At 43.1% G+C, this 22324-nt stretch overlaps 1 protein-coding gene across 4 annotated transcripts in view; it reads right to left on the reverse strand.

Moving 5' to 3' along the window:
• Positions 1 to 1390: 1390 nt before the first annotated feature.
• Positions 1391 to 22324, reverse strand: part of fhip1b (FHF complex subunit HOOK interacting protein 1B) — a 38096-nt gene continuing 17162 nt past the window's right edge. For all 4 annotated transcript variants that reach the window (XM_084083976.1, XM_084083977.1, XM_084083975.1 and 1 more), the window contains 8 exons: positions 16023 to 16268; positions 15603 to 15770; positions 14945 to 15024; positions 13443 to 13612; positions 10205 to 11641; positions 9384 to 9562; positions 8209 to 8371; positions 1391 to 6288 (listed from right to left, as the gene is read on the reverse strand). In XM_084083976.1, coding sequence (XP_083940102.1) covers positions 5957 to 6288; positions 8209 to 8371; positions 9384 to 9562; positions 10205 to 11641; positions 13443 to 13612; positions 14945 to 15024; positions 15603 to 15770; positions 16023 to 16268 — 2775 coding nt within the window. In that variant the 3' untranslated portion in view covers positions 1391 to 5956. The remainder of the gene's footprint in view (positions 6289 to 8208; positions 8372 to 9383; positions 9563 to 10204; positions 11642 to 13442; positions 13613 to 14944; positions 15025 to 15602; positions 15771 to 16022; positions 16269 to 22324) is intronic.

The following is a 22324-nucleotide window of genomic DNA, read 5'->3' on the forward strand; positions in this document are numbered from 1 at the left end:
GTGTCACCTCTCAGATATCACTGTGGCTTTGTATGAATTAGCCTGGGGCTAAAAGGTCCATTGAAATAACACACTCCTATGTTAAAGCTGTACAGTCACTTTTTAGTGTGTGAATGCAATGTTATTTTGTCCAATATGCATGGTATGAGTATGTTAATACAATATAACTTATACAATTGAGGTGGTTGTAAAAAATCAGCACTTGCACATAGACCCAGGTTCAAATCTGGGGTAGATCATCATGACAGTTGCAGAGTGCAGCTATATGCGGAGTCCAGAAATAGGGTGTTGTTTACATTCACGGAAATAGGGTTTGATAAGGTACTTAATTTAATGAGCTGCATGACACATGCATGACAGCACCCTATATCTGGACCCATCTCTTCTCTAAAACAAATGCAACGGATATACTTGTAAAAGATGTGATAATGATGATCAACTGAAACTACACTTCCGAGAAATTCCTACTGAAAGGTTATACTTACAAAAGGTGTGATAATGATGATCAACTGAAATTACACATCTGAGAAATTCCTACTGAAAGGTTATACTTGTAAAAGGTGTAATAATTATGCTCGACTCAACTTACACACCTGAGAAATTCCTTCTGATAGTTCATGAAGCCTAACATGTCACGAGTATATTTCATTACCACGGCCCATGACTATTAATGAGCAACCTTTCCAGCACAAGAAACGAGCATAATTATATTAGCCTATTATCCATTGAACAAATCTACTGTCATCATTCATCATCTAATGAGACTGGGATACTAATTTATTTTCACTGTACGCCTGACATATACACATTCACAGTAGGGATGGGTAAACAAAGAGCAGGATGTGTCATTTTGCATCTACGAACTAGAAAGGGGCACTCCGCAGAGCGCATATCGCCTCCAGGCTGGGTTGCCTAGCCAGAGCTGTGTAAGTCATACAGTAGGTTGCAGCCCTCAGGACCCGAGGAAGCTGCGGGGGAAGTTTCTAGGACAAACGGTGCAACTTTTTGCATTTGTAGTGACCCCTATGGGCAGAAGTTATCTAGGTGAAATCCCTTTTGGCTATGCCTTTAGATGCCTCTCAATGTGTGATTCAAATTTGGGGTTGATCGGACAATGTGTGCATTCTTTTTTGGCATTTTCTTAAAATAGACGATAGAAAAACATAATGCCTGCCTCCCGGCCTTCTGGCTGGGAGGCAGATATTATGTATACTAAACAGAGGCCACCTACTCACAACGAAAGCACACCGAGCAACAGCAATGTAGTCCATCTGGCAAGAGAGGAGGACTGCATTAGTTCAGGTTTTAAATGGGGGGGGAAAAAAGAGGCGAGGACATGTACAGTATTGCTAGGTAAAACATTTATAAATTAATAAACATTCCCTTTTTAGAGTTTCTTTACAGATCTTTCCACAACTGTATTCTTTCTTCTTTTTTTAATGATTTTAAAATATAGAAAAATATTTCTGACAACATTCAACATCATTTTTGCGTGATTCTCATTCAGTCCTGTTGGTTAATTCATTCACCACTGCATTTCGTAGACCCATTGGTTTATACATTATTTACATGTATTCCTCAGTCCATCTCCTGTTTCAGCTTCAGCGGAGGACACCAGAGCATGGTTTTGCATAGATTCCAGGGGAGAAATCTCAGAGGGGGTGAGGAGTCAAGCTCAAAGGAAAAAAAGATCACATGAAGATGCAATGCAAATTGTCAAAATCCAAATGGAAATAAATGGAACAGGGCATATGCTGTATACATTCTGAAGAAATTAAAAACAAACAAAAAGAAAATGTTTTAAAAAAGTGACAATGGTGGTTTGTTCTTTCAATTGTAAAATTGTTTAGTCAAAACTGTTTGGAATGTGAATCACATTCATTACTGCTTTTTCTACTGAATTTGTCTAAGACTCCATCTTAGTCTTCACTGGTGTTACACAAGATTGAATTGACAATGTTGTTAATTTTTCCACATTAGCCATTGGGTTAGCACTGAAAAAGGATGTAGAGTTTAGTTCTACTGTGTATGTCCAAGTGTCCATTAAAACAATTCCCAGAAAGTCATTATTATTTTTCTTTGATGTAAAGCTCATATCAAGGTTTTACTCCTTTAAAGTCATACTGTGTAACATTCATGTAAGTAGTCTGTTTTACGTCCCTTGTAGCTCTGATGTCATTACAGCGTTTGTCTATACGGAGGGAACGCTGAGGATATTATATAAATCAAACACGTCGTCAGAAATTGTATTTCTAACCATAATACTTAAACAAATGCATTTCTGTCGGGGGCCAACACTTACAAATTTAAAACATGAAGTGTTTAGAGAAGATGCCAAAAAACACATTTATGTGAAGTGGTTATTGTGGAAAATATACCAGTCAAAGATTATATTATATCAAAAATAACTTAATTAATAAAGTTACACAGTATGAGTTTAACAGCATACATTATCATCACTTCTGTAAGCATTTAGGAGTTATCTCATGGTAAGCCTTTATCATGAAAAAAAAAACAGGTAATATTTTAGCAATTTAGAAACTATTGTAAATTATACTGAATGACTGTTTTGTATTCTTGTATAATTTTAATAATTCAGCCGGTGCATACATTTGGTTTCATTATCTAATGTTATTTTTTTATGGATTTGGCTGACTTTCAAGGCTTAGTTTGGTCTGGTCCCTTTGATTTTTAACCTCTCATGAGCCAGACCAAGAACTAACATCCATTCTTAAACTTCCTAGAAATTGTAGGACCCAGGATTTAGAACGATCCTAAATGGGAGCCAGACAATGGCCAAAGCAAAACTGGATTCCAATGTAGTTTTTGACTTTTTAATCGTTCTGCAGACTTTGTCTGGCGTTTCTTTTTTTTATTGGTCATCTTAATTCTTGTTAAAAAAAAGAAAAAAGTTTTAGACGATAGAGAATGATATACAGCAGTAAATGAACAGGATTCATTATTCTTATAGCGTTTATATTGTGTACAATTATGCAGAATTTGCATACACAATCAATGATTGCTTATTTGAATTTGTGAATTTTCATCACTTGTTACAGCGATTATCCATGAGAGGGGCATTGAAAAACAGTTTCAGGCATCTCCTCATTATATAAAATGTCTTTGGTGTTCATGAAACAAGACTATACAATACAACATTGATAATAGCCTGATATATGATCCCTTACAATGTTTGTCCAAGTCAATCACATATAACTAACCATCAACAAACCTGATCATATTGTATAAATTGACAGTGATTTAAAAAAGGTGTAAATAATCTCCCTTTTTAAAACAAAGATAAATAAAAGCAAAAGCGGGAATCCAGCAAATAGCGTGGGCTATCTGGCTCCATCATGGACTCCCCAGTAGGAACAAATGAGCCATGTTTTCTTTAACAGAAGGAAGAAATGCAGGTTGGATGGACAGACGGAGTGTTTCACTTTCCTCCTCCATCGCAAATCTGAATAGCTGCTGGCGAGAACTGGGAGTGAACCAGTAGCTCTGCTCAGCACCACCACAGGGCCTGATATCCACAGGCAGGTGATGACTCACTAGCCAGTGAAATGACCCCCTTTCTCCACGAGGGAACGCTTTCAGCTTAGCACCCTGACAGAGAGCAATACAAAACACCTACTTCTTTTAGAAGTACTTTCTTATGTATATAGATAAAATGAGCCTACAGTATATTATTGTCATGAGAAATATTAGTCAACACGTTATACAAATTAAAACAACTTGTTCTGTCACACAAAATAATGAGGTTTCATTTTTTTCATTTTTTTCCTACAAAAATGTGTCACTAATAATCAATTATTAAAATGATATTTTCAGAGCAGAGGACCGCAGCTATGGCTTTTGTTTTATTGACAAGGCATGATATTTGTCAAAAAAAAACGATGGCATATCCAATTTCAGTTTTGAGAAATTAGATTTTGTATGACATGATGGCAGGCAGTGGTTCCACTGCTAAGAATGACATTGAGAGCATGGCTAGTATGTGCAAAGTTGGATCGTTTCACAAAGACTGGGGTCTCAGATGGACTTTCAAACACACTCGTGCAGTCATACATTACATCATACACTACCACACACCACTTGAAACCTTGAAATACAATGAAAAAATCAACAAACAAAAAAAATTAAAGTGATTATAGTGTCTTGGCGATAATCTTCAAACACTGTGGGGCTGCAACTACTCTCAACTTCAAAAACACAAAGAATAAATAAGCCGCTCACTGCAACACTGGCATGGTCAGAGCCCATGTTGACCCTTCCACATCCTCAGACACACATCTACAATTGGTACCTGACAGAAAAAAGGCGAAATGAGGCTAATAGCTGATGCACTGGTTAAAGTTGGTTATTAGTGTTAACGAAAAATAGCAGCATGTTCGGTTCCGAATATTTTTTTCTTGCCGTCTGCAATTTGTCCCGTCTCTGTTTATGACTTGCTTTGAGACTAAACTTAAAAGTTGGTGAGAAACGCGAGTGGGCTAATTGAACTGAAGAACGCTCTAAAATGCTTCGTTTCAAGTTGGCTTTTGGAGACAAAGATCCGCTTCATAAAAGATATCAATGAACGCCACATGAAGCAGTCTTTTTAAAGTTCAAAGAGATCACCGATCTTGAATGCCGATGCTCACTATAAAGATTCACTTCCCTTCTATCTCACAGACTCCCTCTTCTTCCTCAGATTGGAGCACAGACAACTATGAGCCGTCGGCGCTGCCTTTTCAATTCTCCGATCTTCCCTGTGACAACAGATGCATGGCTTCATAATGGACTGGAGAGGAGCCATCAGCTCTGAGACAGGAGTCATTCCCTAAAACAATGTGACTTCAACCATACACACACATAGTATAAAAGACACATGGACACATGTTACTGATATGTTTAGAAAATGGATGGTGTACAAAAGAAAGCACGTCGAAACCAAAAGTTCAAGAGATGTTTACATACAATAAAATAAAACCACAAATTGAAGAGTCTTTCCAGTATATACTGGTTTACTGATTCAGAGGGGTGAGAGAGACTCTCTCCCACGCCTCCGCTCTCGTTCATGTCTTACTCCTTTCACAGATATCGAGTCTCTCCAACAATGAGGTGGTATGTGTTGAAAATGTAAAAACAAAAGAAGAAAAAACACCACTTCACATCGGCCGGTTTACTTCCTGTTGGCTGGTGTCCTAGATGGAAGACAGCCAGCTCTATCCATGATTGATGTGATACCATGTCAAAAATGATCAAATAAAACAAAGGGCTTGTCCTAGAAAAATGCGCAAAGCTGATTGGATACTTTAAGGAAGAGTTGATTGAAAAGCCTATGGTCAGTGCTCCTTTCTTGCCAAACAAAAGAAAAAAGTTGGGGGTCTTTGTCTAAAACTTCTGGGAGGAAAACCCCTCTTCTACACGAGCCTTAAAATATCCTGCGATCACTTGATTTGAGCTTAAAAGGGAAAGCGGACAGACTAGCACCAAGTGTGTGCACCTATTTTCCTTTAGCAGCGGCTTTAATTTGCCGCACTATACTATGGCATGGTATGCGTATATACAAGCTCCCAAATCAAGAGCATCTATTGAGATTTACTGTGTATAATATCTATACATAAATACTATATACATGATATGCACAGTATCATAGAATTTTACATGTCCATCTCCTCCTTATATATAGGTATCCTATATGAATTTCAATAGAAAAACTGCAATTGCAATTGACTACAATGTTCCTACTGTTCAAGTCACTGTTGACTCGACCCATTTCTTAACTATGGCAAAACGACCATTTTTCAGTGCTCCTGTCTGCCCTCAGGTGGCAGGAGGGTATCAGCGCAGGTTTCCAGGCCACAGCTGGAGCTCATTGATAATCCTCCCCCGTATGTGCTTTGTGCAGTCGCACAAACAGGAAGCCATTAATGGAAGCTGGAAGAGCGACGGGTTGGGTCCCCCACCTTTACTCCTCTGCCAACTGGCTGTGAGGGAAGGGCATGGCGACGGCGTGCTCTTGAGCCAGGGCGGCCAGCTCCTTGAGGAACTCACTGAAGATGACGGCGCAGTAGACGGCGTTCTTCACCCGCAGTGCTTCCGCCTGTTTCTCCAGTGAGGACGTCCCCCCTACGCCGCCTCCTCCTCCGCCGGTGGCCCCGCCCCGGAACAGGGCGCTGTGCAGTGACTGGCCGCCGTCTCGGACGTGCGCCAGGGCCAGCTGGGCGGCGTGGCGGGCCCTTGTGGGGCTGTTGGTGTGGCGCAGGATCAGGTCACCGAGCGACGGCTTGCGGCTCTTCACTAGAACACGGGGAGAGATGGTGGCGTTTGGTCTGTGAGTCACTATGGTCTGTGAGTCACAACAACAGCACTACATCTGCTGTAGTTAGGACTGCTTATGAAGGAGAAAAGCTACAGCATTTGCTCTGCAGTCAAATTTAAAGCAAGGTTTCCATTACCCCGGTAAACTGTATGCAGGCCATTGGCCGACTGGAATCTTAATTGGCTGTTAAATATCAATAGTGCTGTCCATTGTGGCTGGCAATTGAAAGTAGTTAGAGATTTTGTTTTATTATTATTATAATTATTGTTAGGCTATTAAATGTATTTTACGATAATGTTGATTTATGGCCATTAAAATCACATTTAATGTTTTTCTAGGAGCATATATTGACTGGCAAATCATCAGTGTGGTTTCCAGAGAGTAGCCTGCTGAAGGATCTCTGATTCGGTCATTGACATGGAGAGCACATTGGAGCGAACTGATGGAAGAAATGTTTGACAGATTGCAGGAAAGTTCCTTGGCTTCATGAAACGGTAAACATAACAATAACAGAAAAAAACGTAAAATGACATGCAAAGCCCGAAACATGCTCAAGTTAGTTTATACTGTGCAGTATGATGGTGTTGCAGACCAAAAAGAACAGATCTACAAGCTTACGCCACACGATGCGGTTGCGGTGTAATCTTTTAGATATATTGAAAGCTTGAAGATATTTCAGTCTTCCGTGACCACCTTCTGTGCGACACCTCCTAGAGATGGAGTATAGATTATGCTACAGGAACAGTGCAGCATATGTATAATAAAGTTGTGCAAAGAACGCTACAATAACAAGGTGTAGCGATCAGTTGGGTGGTGCACACGCACGCATACGCCTGACGGGTATTACATTATGACTGGTAACAGTTGGCCGGCAAAATACAATACTTGGCGAAAAAGGACTTTTTTTCTCTCTCCGCTTCTCAGTCTGGAATGCCTCCTATCTCCAGGAGGCGGGACACAGCAGCCAAGGTTCCAAACCTACCGTGGCTTCTGATTGGTCTGTGGTGCGGGGCGGGACAAAAAAAACGGTGTGATCGTTTTGATTCGTCATTCGTTTGAACAACATCCAATCAGCAACGACGTTGCCGAACGTAACATATGTAGTTCCTGTGTACTTCCTGTGTAGTTCTGAAAGACGAGTCAATTGGGTGCATTCCAGACTGAGAAGCGCAGAGAGAAAAAAAAATCCGCCGAACGTAGCGAAGCAGGCTGGCACCCAGGCTAGCGGAACCCCATCAAAATATTTTGTTCCAGGGACCCCAGAAGCAAAGATTTGAGTTAAAAATGTTTGCTTTAAAAATATATATATATATATTCAGAAGATTTGCACACATTTTCACGATTTTTCAAAAATAGCAGATCTACAAGCTCGTAGCGCGGCACTCGGTGCCGCGCTATGAGCTTGTATATCTGCTATTTTTGAATAGCCCAAAGTGTAAAATAATGCTTTTTAGCTCAAATCTAAAAATGACAGTTCCAGGTCTTAATGGGTTAAGTTTGATAAAAGTTTGATCAAATCTTTGAGTCATTGAACCACAGACGCCAACTCATGAAAAGCAAAAGGAATCTCAGAGCGTAGGCTGATTGAATATCCTAGTAAGGATAGGATCGGCGTGGAGCCCTGCCATGGCTGCCAGGCTCTAATAGCCAGACATCACTACCATATGACGGCTATCTCCTCTCGCTCTCCTCCTGCTGGGTCCACGGCCCATACCGTCTCATTACCGAGCCCAGCAAGCACAGGTGGCACTATTCCCCACAAATCATCTCAAATGGAGTCCTGGCCGCATTATTCATTTATTATTTCTACTGCTACCTCTCTTACGGGCGACGTGCTACGAGCTAGCGCCAAGCCTGTGTGTTTGTTTATTCTTTATATGCATTCTGTCTGTGCTCACCTAGCGAGTCGGAGCGTCTCAGTGTATGGGCCGCCATGGGAGATTCTGTCCAGTCTACTTTGCTACGGGCTGCCAGGTACCGCTGGGCTTTCCTCAGCATGGCGGGGAAATCCTCGTGGGAGGCAGCGAATGCCTCGATGCGGTTCTTCACAGAACCCAACACCTGAGGGCAGAATGTGTATTAGACAAATTGGCAGGCTGTAAAATGTCTCCAGTCTAGATAACTTTGAGCTATTTTCTATCTGCAAACGATTGTAGTTCACCGAGTATCTTTTACGTAACCTTTCATACTGACAGTATAAAGGAGACTATACTGGCTGTGTGAGGTAGGGGGCAGCAGAGAGCAGTAGACAGAATTGTGTGGGCTTCATATGACTAATGGATATGTGGGGGGTATCTAGGGACAAACCCTCGCACAACTCTGTAATATGAGCTGAGGAGATGCCTACTGTTTGGCTCTGGGATCAAATCAAGTTAGTATTGGTATCAAGTACAGTACGGGTGGTATTTTGCAAAGGAATATGACAGAAATGCTGTCATTTATACCAAACTATAAATTATGCCAGAATATTTTGGTCAAGTGTACCTATAACTTAAACAGTCTGTAACGTTTGCTTTTGCTATATATGCCATTATCCTAATTAGAATCTAAAATCTGATTTTAAAACTTTGATGTGACTAAGTGGAATGCCAGATAGTATTCGTCTATTATTGTTAGCATTCTTCTCTGACACATGTGGGTACCTCCTGCAGTAAAATAAATTAATTTGGGCATGTCATTATAGGGGACATTCTTTTATATTTATAAAAATATAAATATAAAACAATTCAACATATTTGAAAATACAAAAATAGCAGATGTTATTTCTATTTCTACTTTCACTATTAGTCGTACAACAAAATATAAAGGGTTTAAACCCCTATTAAAATAATTAGATGACCAGGTCGGCTCTGTACTGTACTCTTTTTTTCTCCACTACACCAAATATATTTGCCCGAAAATAGACGATCTACAAGGTCACAACGTGGTGCAACACAACGAGTTATGAGCTTGTAGATCTGCTGTTTTCAGCAAAAGTACCCCCAGAAAAGAGATGCTAGGGCTCAAGTGCTTTTATGGTTAAAAAAATAACGTTTTAAGAATTAAAATTCAAGATGACCAGACACCAGCGTACCTGGATGAGTGACTTGACACTGGGTTGGAAGACCATGTTGGTGTTGAGCAGGAAGGAACGTAGCAGAGGCTGAGGATAACACGCCAACTGGGCCACGATGCCTGTCAGCAGGATGTTCACATACAGAGAGTTCTGCAGCATGTTCTCCATCTTGGCAAACAGAACCACCATGAAAGGACCTGTGGATGGATGGATGGACGGACGGACATGGGGGAGTCAGGAGGACAGAACATTTTAAATGTCACGCAAAATATTTTGTTGCTACAGGAACTGTAGACAAAACTGTTGTTTTGTCTATTTCTATTTTCACAACTCCAATAATTATGGTTACTAAATAGGATTTTAAAGTTGGGTAGTTTCAGTAATATGCCCACAGGGTCCCTCTCTCTAGGTTTTTCTTGGATGAGCACTCCACTGGCGTCTCCAGTCATCTCGATCCTCCACACATCTAGCTGTGCTCGCCATTACTTTCTGCCCCCATGCATCTTTCTTTTAGTACATCCACTAGGGTAGATGTAGGACGCCCTCATGATCGATGCCCGTGTGTTGGCTCCCATAGCACAAATTTGCAGCACAAGTCTCTCTTCTTTGCAATCACTGACTTTAACACACTTTAACAATCTTTTGTTTTACTATAATGCCACAAACGGCTAGACAGCAGCAGTGTTAAAAAAAAACTATAGCTGACCAGGGTCCCCCAGGGGTCTATACTAGGCCCCCCTCCCCTTTTCCCTGTACTCTTTGGCAAAGAGTACAGCAAAAATAGCTGATCTACAACCACACAACCCGTTATGTTAAGTCGATCCCCAAGTATATCTCACCTGTGTAAGGCTGTCCGGTAGGCTGACCCAGGGGCTTGACAGGACTACACAGCCCCACGGCGGAGCTCTCTCCCTTGGCCTCGCCTCCGGCCCCCGTGGCTGTCAGCTCGGCCTCCGGGGGTGAGGCCAGGCATTCCTCCTCCTCCTGCTGCTGCCTGCTGGTCAACGGCGGATCCCTGGCCGAAGCGGTCTCCTCAGGCTGCCGAGTGGCTCTGGTCCGCTCCCTCACTCGGTCCTCCAGTTCTCTCAGCTCCTGGGTGAAAGCCTCGATGCTGATGCCCTGGCCGTTGGAGTCTCCGGGGAGCTGGTGGTCGCCTGGCGCCTGCTCAAGGAGCTCCTTGATCAGGCTCTCGACAGACTGCGGGCTCTGGTCTTTGAGGACGGGCTCCGAGGGTGCTGAGGGTGTGCTGTCGGTGGTCAGGGAGTTGGTGTCCGATGCCTCCTGGATGTTGGGGCCCTGAGACGCGATCTGCTTGGGACATGGAGGTGCGTTGTCGCTGATGTCGCCGTTGTCGATCTCGTGGATCTCGCTGTACGCAGGCTGCGGTGGAGCAGTGCGGGTTTGGGAGGTGATGAGGGCACCGTTTTGATTGGAGTTCTCATCCAGATGCCGCTGCTCCCCCAAGTCTCTCTTCACCTTCTTCACCTCCAGCCCGACATCCCGGCTGTCGATGCAAACGTCCTGCTGTCCCGAGGTGCCGTTGAACATGGCCTGGTGAGTGATGATCATAGCAGAGGTGGGGAGGTGAGGGGCCGAGGAAGACGGGGGGCAGGAGTTCGACAGAGACGAGGGCAAAGGCGAGGACGGAGGTAGGAGAAGAGGCTTAGGAATTAGCTCCTCCCTTTGCAGACTGCGCTTCTTGGAGCGCGGCGTGAGGCTGATGCAGTTGTTCTTGCCGATGGTGACATCCCACTCACCGCTGTCTCGCTCCGTGCTGCTCCACTCGGACCTCGCCGCCGCCACGATGGCTGCCCTCTGCTGGCCCGGAGGGGTACCGCCGCCGACCCCTTGCTGGAAAGAGAAGTGCTCAGGGAACACGGCCAGGGAGGGGTTGGAGGTGGGCGGCGGCGGAGGCGGCGGGACCGCATTCGGGGAAGGGTTCTCCCCGTCGTAGGGGGCTGACCAGTCCCGGCAGGCCCAGGAGCAGTGTTCGATGCTCCGCCGGGCGTCCCGGAGGTACTCCAGGTAACCCGACTCCCAGTCCAGACACTCTGTGGAGACCTGCTGCTGGTGCATGGGGCTGTCAGGAGACATGGGGTGGGAGGCGGCGGGTCCGCTGCCACGAGGCGACGAGGGCACCGGCTCTGGGCCGGTGGGTGTGGTGGGCCCCCCTCCTCCTGATCCCCCTCCACTACTCTGGCGGATGAACAGGGCCAGGCGGTTAGGGGTGCTGGGCCTGGGATGGACCGGAGACTCTGAACTGGGGCTGTTTAGCGCTGCAGAAGGTCACAAAACAGACAGAAACAGGCTAAATTTATTATCAGTGGATTGTTAAGTAACCCTCTTAGAGAAATCTTTACAATCCTCAAACAAAAGTGGCAAAGTTTCCAATTTTTTTATAACTAGGTGTTTTCTGTATTTATTCATTTCATTCATTTTGTAATAACCGAGGACATGTTCTGACCTAGAAGATCTTTGGTTCGCTTACATTTTCAGTAATGTCCATCATCACATGAGAACTTTACTGACGATAAGCATGCATCAAAAAGAACATGGGAGTTCAGAAATGCATGACTGTACACATACTGTACAATAAATGAATTCACATGCTTCATCTAATCAAGCATGTGTCATGCATTCTAGAATTACAAGCAGAACCACTGACATTCATGGATCTTAATTCTAGCCAACTCTCATCTGATCTCTTGGTTTATGTCAAGATCCTGACACGCCCGACTACTAAGGGCCCCCCGATGTTATAGAGATGTGTGTATAACAGACTTAAAAGGTAGGGTAAGTGATTTTCTTTGGTTAAAATAAGTGTTAAATAGCTCTATATTCTGATAGTACTCATTGCTATAGTGTTTGTTCAGTAAAAGGAGTCTCCTTGTCTCTCCAGCTCTTTATAAAACGAACAAAAGAAAATGCATTTTCGTTTCAGTTTCAGTTTCATTTCCAATTTTATCCAATCAGGATAGAGAACTCAATCAGGATATAGATTAAACAAGTGAAATTGGAAGTGATGACACTAAGAAATGAGCAGGAAAAATTGGAACTGGAACACTATAAAAATGAAGATTAAAAATGGGTACTTTCTCCTGATTGGCTGAGATTTTGACACCTACCGGAAAATGTATTTTCTGTTTATTAAAGAGCTGGAGAGACGGGGAGTAGAGATGCGCGGATCGCGGTTTTAGCCGCGGTTGCCGCAGTTAACCGCGGTTTGGGTGGATTCAGGTCAATCACATATAATTATTAATTCATATCGGATAAACCGCGGGTGAAATATTGCGGTAAATACATTAATGACATCTAATATATCTATCCATAAAATAGCTAAATCTCTACGTGCTTGTGTCTGTGTGAGTGTGTAGAGCAGCCTCTGTGCGATGCGATCACAAAATGCATTGATTTAGCCTATGGAATCTCGGTGCGTCTTTTTTCTTTTTTTTAAACCGGTGCTGCGCTGAACAGCGCAGCAGAGCAGTGCGCTCTGTATGTTGGATGCCACATCTATGTTGGATGCCGCATCTATGTTGGATGCCTGTATGTTGGATGCCGCACAGAGTCTGTATGTTGAGCGCAGCAGACCAGTGCGCTCTTTATGTTCAGCGCAGCACCGGTTTAAAAAAAAGAAAAGACACACCAACATTCCATAGGCTAAATCAATGCATTTTGTGATCGCATCGCACGGCACAACTAATACTAAAACTAACGGGGAATACCAGAAAATAATAATATTTTGACATACAGGAAAAATGGTTGGTGCGGATATTTAAATTGGATAATATAATTATTGCGGTTGGATAACGGGCGGATAATTCATTTGTACATGCGGATTCGGGTGACGTGAGAGGCCATCCGCGCATCTCTAACGGGGAGACTCCTGTTACTGAACAAACAATCTATAGCAATGATTACTATCAGAATATAGTGCTTTAACCTTTTAACAAAACACTTTTTGTTTTAACCAAAGAATATCACTTACCCTACCTTTAAAAGACTAGAAAAGAATTATATAACGTGTAAACCTACTCGGGATATAAAACTATTCTGATGTGGTGCCGTTTGGCTTACCTTTGCCCCAAAAGGCGGAGTCATCCTCCCGCTCACCAGAGGACCCTGTGCTGAGGCGGCAGCACTCTGGGATGAGTGACAGGAACTTGTCTGCCGACTTCCCGTATAGATCGGTCTCCCTGACAGCGCGGCGCTGACTCAGCATGACGTGGGTGCAGGGCAGCAGATACCTGAGGGGGCCAAACACACACCTACGCTTAAGAAAAGTGATTCTCTACTCTGAGCCTTGGACATTTTTCCCCTGGTAGTTGTTGAATCTAGGAGAAAGACTGCAATCATGTGAAATGACAGTGAGGTTGACACCTCACGCCAGGCGGCTATGGCTCGGGAGGTAGTGTGGCCGTTTGGGAAACGGAAGGCCTTGCATGATTTCCAGTTGCTGTGTGAATGCCCTGTATGTGTCAATGGTTAAAGTAATGCTAGGTAACCTTTTCAATAAAACTAAAGTTAAATTGTACATATTTTGTGAGTGGCAAATGTTTCACAACACCCACTCCATGAATTTCAACCTCGAAAGCCTTTTATTTATATATTTTCTATTGAACGGTGTCGGGGGGGGGGGCTTTCCCGCGAAAATGACGTCATCTGGCCGGAAAATGGAAGCGGAAATGCACCGGTTTCCTGTTTGGCCAGGAACTACCGCACCGGTTTCCTGTTTGGCCAGGAACTACCGCGCTAATAACAAAAAGGAAACTCACACTGATTTTAAGAGATTGTATGATTTGAAGAACGAAAAAAAACAGAAAAAGAAAACACAGCTCACGGTAACTAAAGCTCCACTGGCTAAGAGAAACGATCCACAGATCGTATAATAATAATAATACCTGGGATTTATATAGCGCTTTTCTGAGTACTCAAAGTCGCTTTACAAGGCTAAACTAAGTGGAACAGAATCAAGACAAAACAACTTTAATGAAAAAATACAGAGATTAAAAAGTTAAAAGTCTACAGAAGGCCAGGGAATAAAACACAAGTTGAGACTAGGGTGGTAGGAGAACAGTTAACACGGCAAGGGTGGGGGCGGTTTTGATGTGAGGTGGAAGTGGGTTCCAGAGGGTGGGTGCTGCAACGGAGAATGCCCTATCACCCCAGGTGCGCTTTGTTTTTTTGGTGGGGAATTTGAGGAGGTTGGCATCGCTGGATCTGAGCGAACGGGTGGGAACGTGGTTGTGAAGGAGGTCAGGGATGTATTGGGGAGTCTGGTAAAACATTAAATATATATATATATATATATATATATATATAAAACAATTAAAAGAACGCTTTTTGAAACACTTCCGTCTTCCGGTGAAAACGAATGGAATTCTGGGTAACGCAGTAATAAACGAACGGCCTGCAGTGACGGTAATGACCAGCAGAGGCTGCTAAAAATAGTTTTTTTGAAATTTGCACTGTACAACTTTAACATACATTGGAAAAAAGCACTATGGATAAAGGCGCTATATAAATAGAGACTATTTAAGCCTTCGGGTGAAAAGACACACATGTACGTGCAGGTATACCTGAGAACAAGCTGCAGCATGAGGTCTTCACAGTTGAGGGAGAGAAGAGTCCTGAAGAGACTTAAAGACACCATGCAGAGCTGCAATAGAGAAACACAACAGCAAATGAAAACCACATCCAACCATATCTATGGCTCTGAAACCAAATTCGGACACCCGTTTACTTTTGGTGAGTCCCCAAATGATAAGAAAACCAACATACTTTAACAGAAGCATTTTTGTATGATTATCAGCAGTGCAATTGATGGGTTTGGCGGTTTCACACACACAGTAGTGGCATTGTTACAACTGGCTTTTATTATCTAGTGGTCTGTTTTATTGGTCCAAGTTCCCTGTCCAGTCGACAGGGCGGTTCTCCAAATAAAGGGTAAGAGGAATGCAATATTTGTTTGTTGGATAGATGTGGCTGTCATAAGTCAAACTGGAACACTGTCAGCAGAACACTGCTGCTGACACACCCACAACAGGAACACCACTTCCACGCCGACAGTTTGGCTCAAAATATCTCAAACTAGAGGCCGTTAGTTCAACGTGTATAGGTTCTGCTTGTTCTGTGTATCCCATATTGTTGCTTCTTTCTAAATCCATACACCACCCACACACCCAGCCACATTAGCTCATAGCATCTGGGCTCTCCCACACACACACACACACTGACCCTGGAGTTGCTGCTGATGCGTGTGAGCAGTGTGTCCAGGATAGTGTCGTTGTCGTGGCGGTGGAGCAGGATAAAGCGGAGGAAGGTTTTGAGCAGAGTCGTCTCTGTCACGCTGCGTAGGAACAGGTCCAGGTAGGCCGTACTGGCTATCATCTCATCCACTGACGACTAGACAGGGGAGGCGGAAGGAGAGGGAGAGAAATGACAGTCAACATTCAGAGGCCATACACTGCCAAGCAAAAATAACAATAACAGCAAATAACGACAACGCGATTTTCACTGACAGACACCTGCTCGCCAAAATATCACATCTTCTCACCGTATAATGGGCAACGTGACCAATGACACCATGTGCCACCCTAAAACAGACCTGCTTAGCTAGCCTACCCCCTCGGCTTCCTTCCTTCCTTCAATGCCTACCTTGTGCAGAGCGGGGCCCATGACGGGCACCAGGAAGCCATTGTGGAGATAGTCCAATAGCTGGGAGCTCACCAGCGGGTGAGCAACCTGCACCACAGCGTTGCAGAACTCCAGCGAGTTCATGAACAGCACCAGGGAAGACACGCCCATCCAGTCCTCGCGCCGCAGCGCGTGCCAGTCGTCGCCACGCACCTCGATCTTCCTGGGCAGAGAGGAGTAGAGGGCACTGAGGCCCGTGGCCAGCACCTGATAGAGAGAGAGAAAAAACAGGAGAGAGAGATTTATTCAAGGGCAACTAACCACCAACCGTTCCAGCAGAGCAGCTCAGTGGCCAACAGTAGAACACTTTATTTCTGCTGGGCAGTTTCCAGGGAGGGGGGGGGGGGGGGGGGCGTGTGTGTGTGTGTGTGTGTGTGTGTGTGTGTGTGTAAACATACTGGAAATAAAGGGGGAACTCAACTCAGTCAGCTCAACCCTCCTTGGGTAAATAAATAAAAACAACTAGACCTGGCTGTTAGGAATAGATAGATTTAACATTGTACTGTGACTGGTGGTAATTATATTCAACACAGCGTAGCTCAAATTAATGGGTTTGTGGGAAGTTAAGCCAGTAACTTCACTGTTTTATGAGTGATTCTATTGACAGACACAGTGCGGAGACATTTTGGTTGACATCGTGTGTGGGAGGAAACAGACCAATGCAGTGTGTGTGTGTGTGTGTGTGTGTGTGTGTGTGTGTGTGTGTGTGTGTGTGTGTGTGTGTGTGTGTGTTTATCTCTACATAGTAAAACCCTGAGCATTCATTTAACACTTACAGGTCAATTTGGACACTCAGGGTTCAATCGACAGTCAGGGTTTTAGTGTGTACTGTAGCTGTCACCCAGCATTGCTACATCCACATCACAACAAATGCCTCTGCTCAATAGCAGCCTCTATGTTTCTTCCTGACTGTCTGTCTGTCTCTCCTTGTCTTCATGTCTCTCCGTCAGTGGCTCTCTTTCAATATATTTGACACTCTCTTTCTCCCTCTCTCCCTCCCTCCCTATCGGGACGTCCTGCACACACAAACAGCCATAGTGTTGTGTGTGAGCTCATCCTGGCGTGACACATGAGAGTGACATACAGAGCATGTCTGTCTCCACTGTGACACATTATCACCATTATAGCTGAAGGGAGACAGCAGCTAGGCCTGTCACAATTATTACATAATCGCCTGATGACAATCATTTGAGCTAGTCGCAATTGTTTTGCATAATCGTTAATCGTTTCTATTCATCTGTATAAAAACAGCTGGGTGAAATTAACAGAAAGGTCATATTTCCATCATTATTTCCATATCGTTGTCCATGCTCTTTTAACCACTTTCAATCCGACGTCACATCATTATTTTGGGAATTTAGGGCAAACAAATTCCAAAAATGTGACAAATGTTTTGTCATATCTGCTCTGGGCAATTTGTTAACAAAGCCTAAAAGGCAAACAGAAATATGATTTGTATTCATATGTTCCAATGATTATTTGTGTGACACTGACAATTCATCGCCAAATAAAATGTAATGATCATGACAGCCCTAACAGCAGCATGCCACATCTGAGCCTACAGTGCAATGTTAGCACCTTGGGACTGCTGTCTCTCTCTCACACACACACACACACAGGGAATGGATGTGTAATTCCTAACTTTTTTTAAATGTGCTAAGCACATTTAGTGTGTTGACCATAATGGTGACATTCTTGTGTTTTAATCCAATAGGATCTATTTCCGGTTTCTTTATTCACTGTACTTTGTCTAAATAATGCATAAGAGAATATAATATGCATTCAAGTACAACACTGTTTTTACTTGAAGACACCTTTAATGAGGCTACTTTGTTGATTAGAAAGGTAGTCTAAATAAGGCTTTTAAAACGCCTTGATCTCGAAACAAAAAAAACAAGTAATCCTGAAATTAGAAAGTGGCGAGTTTTGTTGATTGTGTAAGCCTGGCAGCATGTAACTCAAGCTTTAGAGATAAAGATGTGAATTAGTCACGGATATCCATATACAGTTTTTAGTTAATTAGTAGTTAGTACATTGACATCAGTTTAGTCTGACAAAGTACTGTATATTTCTACTAGAATCAACTTTGTCATATCACAGGAGTACAGATGTAAAAGAGTCATGGGTGAAATTATTCTTCATACAAACGGTTTTGTGGTTTCAAGGAAGACTCGGAATACAGAAAGAAAAGAATATAGGAAAAGAAACATCAGGGTATACAATGTCCAAATTACAGAAGGTGCAAAATTGCAATGCACACACATTGCTAACCTGTCAGTGAATGTTAAGAGGAAATGCATCCCAGTGAACATATTGATTTGCTGCCGTTGGCTCCAGGCAGTGTAAGACAGTCACTCAGTCAGACAAACATCCCACATTACAACCAATCGTCCTATCAGATGACACATAGCCGACCAACTCTCTCCATCTCTGATTGGCTGCAAAGAGAGCCTTACGCAACAGTGAGCGTTGGGCTAAAGTCCTTCGTATTACAGGCTCTGCAAACTGAGCAAATATACCACATTCTGACACACCTTGAGGTGACATTCTTAACCCATTTAGACCGGGAACCCCTATACGTAACTATAACTTTCAATCCGGGAACCCCTTTTGGGGTAGTTGTTGCTATGTACAGTATATAGCAACATACATTTTCTTAATGTTTGAATAAATATTAGAAGCCGTTTTTAGAATCGGCCTCAGGTCTATATGGGTTAAGATGAAACAACAGAGAAAGATCAAGGATTATTCTTTAGCAAGGGCCTGATGTTGCGCCTGAGAGCAGCTTGCACCTGAGTTTCGATCTTCATTGTACAAATGAAGGTGAGATCAAAGCATTGTGCTGATAAGAAGAGAGAGCAGCACCACGGTGCATCACAAAGAATCAAAGGTGAACTGCTTCCTTTTAATGTGAGACAGGGAGGGAAGATACAGAGTAATATCTGTGTCAATTTAACTCTTGAGTGTAAAAATGGGTCATTTTCTTCTCAGAGACTTAGACTTGTCATAAAGTGGGACTTTGATCGAGTGAGTGACAGAGTGAGAGCTAGAATGACTGAAAGCACAAGTGAGCGAGAAAAGGGGGACAGAGTGTTCCAGGAAATGACACAGGGAGTCTCGCGCAGCGTGGAGCGCAGGGGCCCAGGTGGCGTTTTGGTCCTTGACGCCACCTCCACTGGTCCTTCTAAGCGTTAAGTGGGTCAGATTGAAGCTCATAAATTATTCTATACGTGGTGGGAAGACGAAGAGCAGAGTTGCAGTGAGTGCATCTCTTAGCTGAGTCTGCAGGTACAGGAAGAGAAGGACCAGCAGCAAACCACAACACACACGCACAGAAAGGAAACAGATTCCGACTAGAGCCATCGGACATCAGTATCGGCAATTATGCAACCGATGTGTCGCGAGTTTCAAACATTAAGTTGTTGAAATGTTCTCAAATGTACGTTTTGACCAACTATCGCTCAAAACATTGGTTATGGATGGTCTCTCCAAAATCGGGATCGACCCAGAAATCTGCCATTGGTCGGGCTCTTAACGGACAGGAACAGATTCTGACACACGCTAATAGCAAACAAGCAGGTCCACAAAGCTAGAGTAAGGCATTGGCCTTTGGGCTGATTTGAAAATGAGGAAAAAAAATGATGTATAAAATAAATAACTGTGGCATATATTTAACCTTTTTAGAACGGTTAGATTTCAAGGTTTCCCTGCCAATTTCACGACTTCACAAGCCAAGAAGTTTAATACAGAAGAGTCTCTTGACACATCCAATGCCACATCAACAGTGGCATTTTAGGCTCAATACTGGGGAATCTTGGGAGATTGTGTTAACGCCATGTGGAACTAAAAGAAAACACTGTGCTATTACGTTTACCTCTCTCAAATTATAGGCCTAAGCCTCAAATAATAAAAGATCAACTCTAGGGCAAGACAACGTCTTATTCTACAGAGAAATCGAGGAGAACGAGTCAGACGGGGTCTAATTCAGGTTTTGCCTCAAGCACCTCAGCTTGCTGCAAAGCATTACCACAAGAGTACGGAGGAAAACATGGGGCTGCAAGAGAGATAGCTAGATAGAAATAAGTAGCTGGTCGGAAGGCAACTTATCAGACAGCATGGACAGGATGCAGGTGGGGCTGAATGCATGATCATCTCCTTCCCTTTCTCTAGTCTTATCACACACCATCACTGCCACATAAGTAAGCGTGAGCGGATAAGAGATAAGAGACCAAATTATAGAGAACCATTTTGGAGTGTTGAAACCAACGTGAGATTGTCAGTTTAGACATTGCATTGGGCTCTATCATCAAGTACCGTAATGACTTTAAAATGGTAAAAGTTGGTTGTGTTTAAGTGTTTTGACTCTCTGTGGCATTATTCCCCACTAGACTTAACTCATTCAGTGCCCAGCTTATTTATGGAATTTTGGCTCTGAGTGCCACAGCTAAAATTCATTGTAAAAAAAAAGTGCTTAGGAGCCGAGATACAGCCTTTTTAAGGATTTTAACAAAGAGTGAATGGAGCAGCAAATCTTCAAATCATAATATCTTGGGTTCTGAACATGTTTAAAAAAAATAAAAAAAACATTTTTTTCATGACGTCTTTGACGTCATGTGGCGCACGGGGCGCCAGGCCACGTGACGTCTTTGACGTCATGTGGCACTGGATGAGTTAAAATAGATTTTATGTCTGGTGGTAGATTTTACGTCTTAACAACACAAGAAGCACTTAGAAATCATGAAACAAATTTCATCTGAAAATACTGGAGAATATGCTACACTAGCCTGTGTCTGTGCTCATACTGATGGGCTAAATGAGGGTAGCAGACTTAGATGGGCATCAACAGTAAACTAAATCTGTCTTTAAGAAAACAAACCTAAATTATAGATGTGGATTCTTGACCACATCTATAACCATCAGTATCATATTTATGGTTAAAATGACCAATGTTGTTGCTGACGTGAATAGGTTGAGTGCCATTGACACACACTACATATGTCAGAAATTATATTATAATGATTCCAAAAGCAACAAGTAAGGATTTTCTCCTGCTGCCAGAAGAGACAATGTTTGTCTTTGGCTAAATTGATAGTTTTGTGTAGAGACAGTAATTGGATACAAATAAATTACCACTCCCAATAACATATATAATTCAAACAGTCCCCAATTAGCATTCTCTCTGTGCTTATGCTGTGGTCAAGTCGGCATTAATTATCATTTACGAGTTGAATGAATGCACAACCCATTCAAGTGCTTGTCACAGAAAACAAGTAAATGCTGCTCAGAAGCTGTTCTTGGTGTTGTATCCTACTATAATTGCGAACGCGGAAGGAGGCGCGGCAAAGCCGCGCCTCCGCCCAAGTGGAGCATACTATGAAACTCTGCTCGGCTTGTGTCTCTGTCTGTGTGTGTGTGTGTGCAGTATGTGTGCACTGCCTGCACTGCCTGTGTGCAACCAACAGAGTGCGCCAGAGTGCAGTCAAAACACACACACACACACACACACACACACACACACACAGTCCTTAAATACACAATATTTTCGAGCTGCGTTCGCTTCCAGCGTTCGCGCGTCTTACTTGTTCTAGTAACCTCTGTCTGTAGTGGTGAGTAGGTGAGTACGTGAGTACGTGAAGCTACCCGGTTCTCCTCAGTGGCTGGAGCAATTGCTCTGATTTTGCACACAGCCATTGACCATTACCATCTGAACTTAACTGTGAAGCCCGTTTTTCACTTTCATCAAATCTCAGCTTCTTATTAGCGTTTTAGTGTAAAACACTGTCGCCATGGTTACGGGGCTGCCCAGCTATGGGACGAACTGCCTCCCGGGTTGCCAGATCATGTGCGCATATCCCCCCACGGATGCGTCGACCGGGTATGGTCTAGTTGACAGTAATTGAGTTAGTGGCCTATGTTTTGTGTACAACTATTAGGTTTGTAAATTATGTTTTTGTGACAATGAAAGCACAATCTCGTTAATAATGTTGGATGACAACTTGAACACACCATTTCTTTAGATGCGTGTAGCTGTTCCAATGGATTGTTCATTGTCTTTTTAAAACATGTTGGGAAGAAAATCCATTCTCCAGCCTAAATGTTCAACTAACAGTAGAGTCCATTGAGCAACATAATGCCATTTACCTGGTGATACACACCAGGTAGCTTTGAATAACATAATAAGACCTAAAGCATAGGTTTATATTTTGTAAGTCTTCCAAGATTTAGACATTGTCTGTAATCATTTTTTAAATTAATGATAATCA

This window comes from Gymnoscopelus microlampas (genome assembly GCF_963454915.1).
Source record: "Gymnoscopelus microlampas genome assembly, chromosome: 17".
NCBI classification, from domain to species: domain Eukaryota; kingdom Metazoa; phylum Chordata; class Actinopteri; order Myctophiformes; family Myctophidae; genus Gymnoscopelus; species Gymnoscopelus microlampas.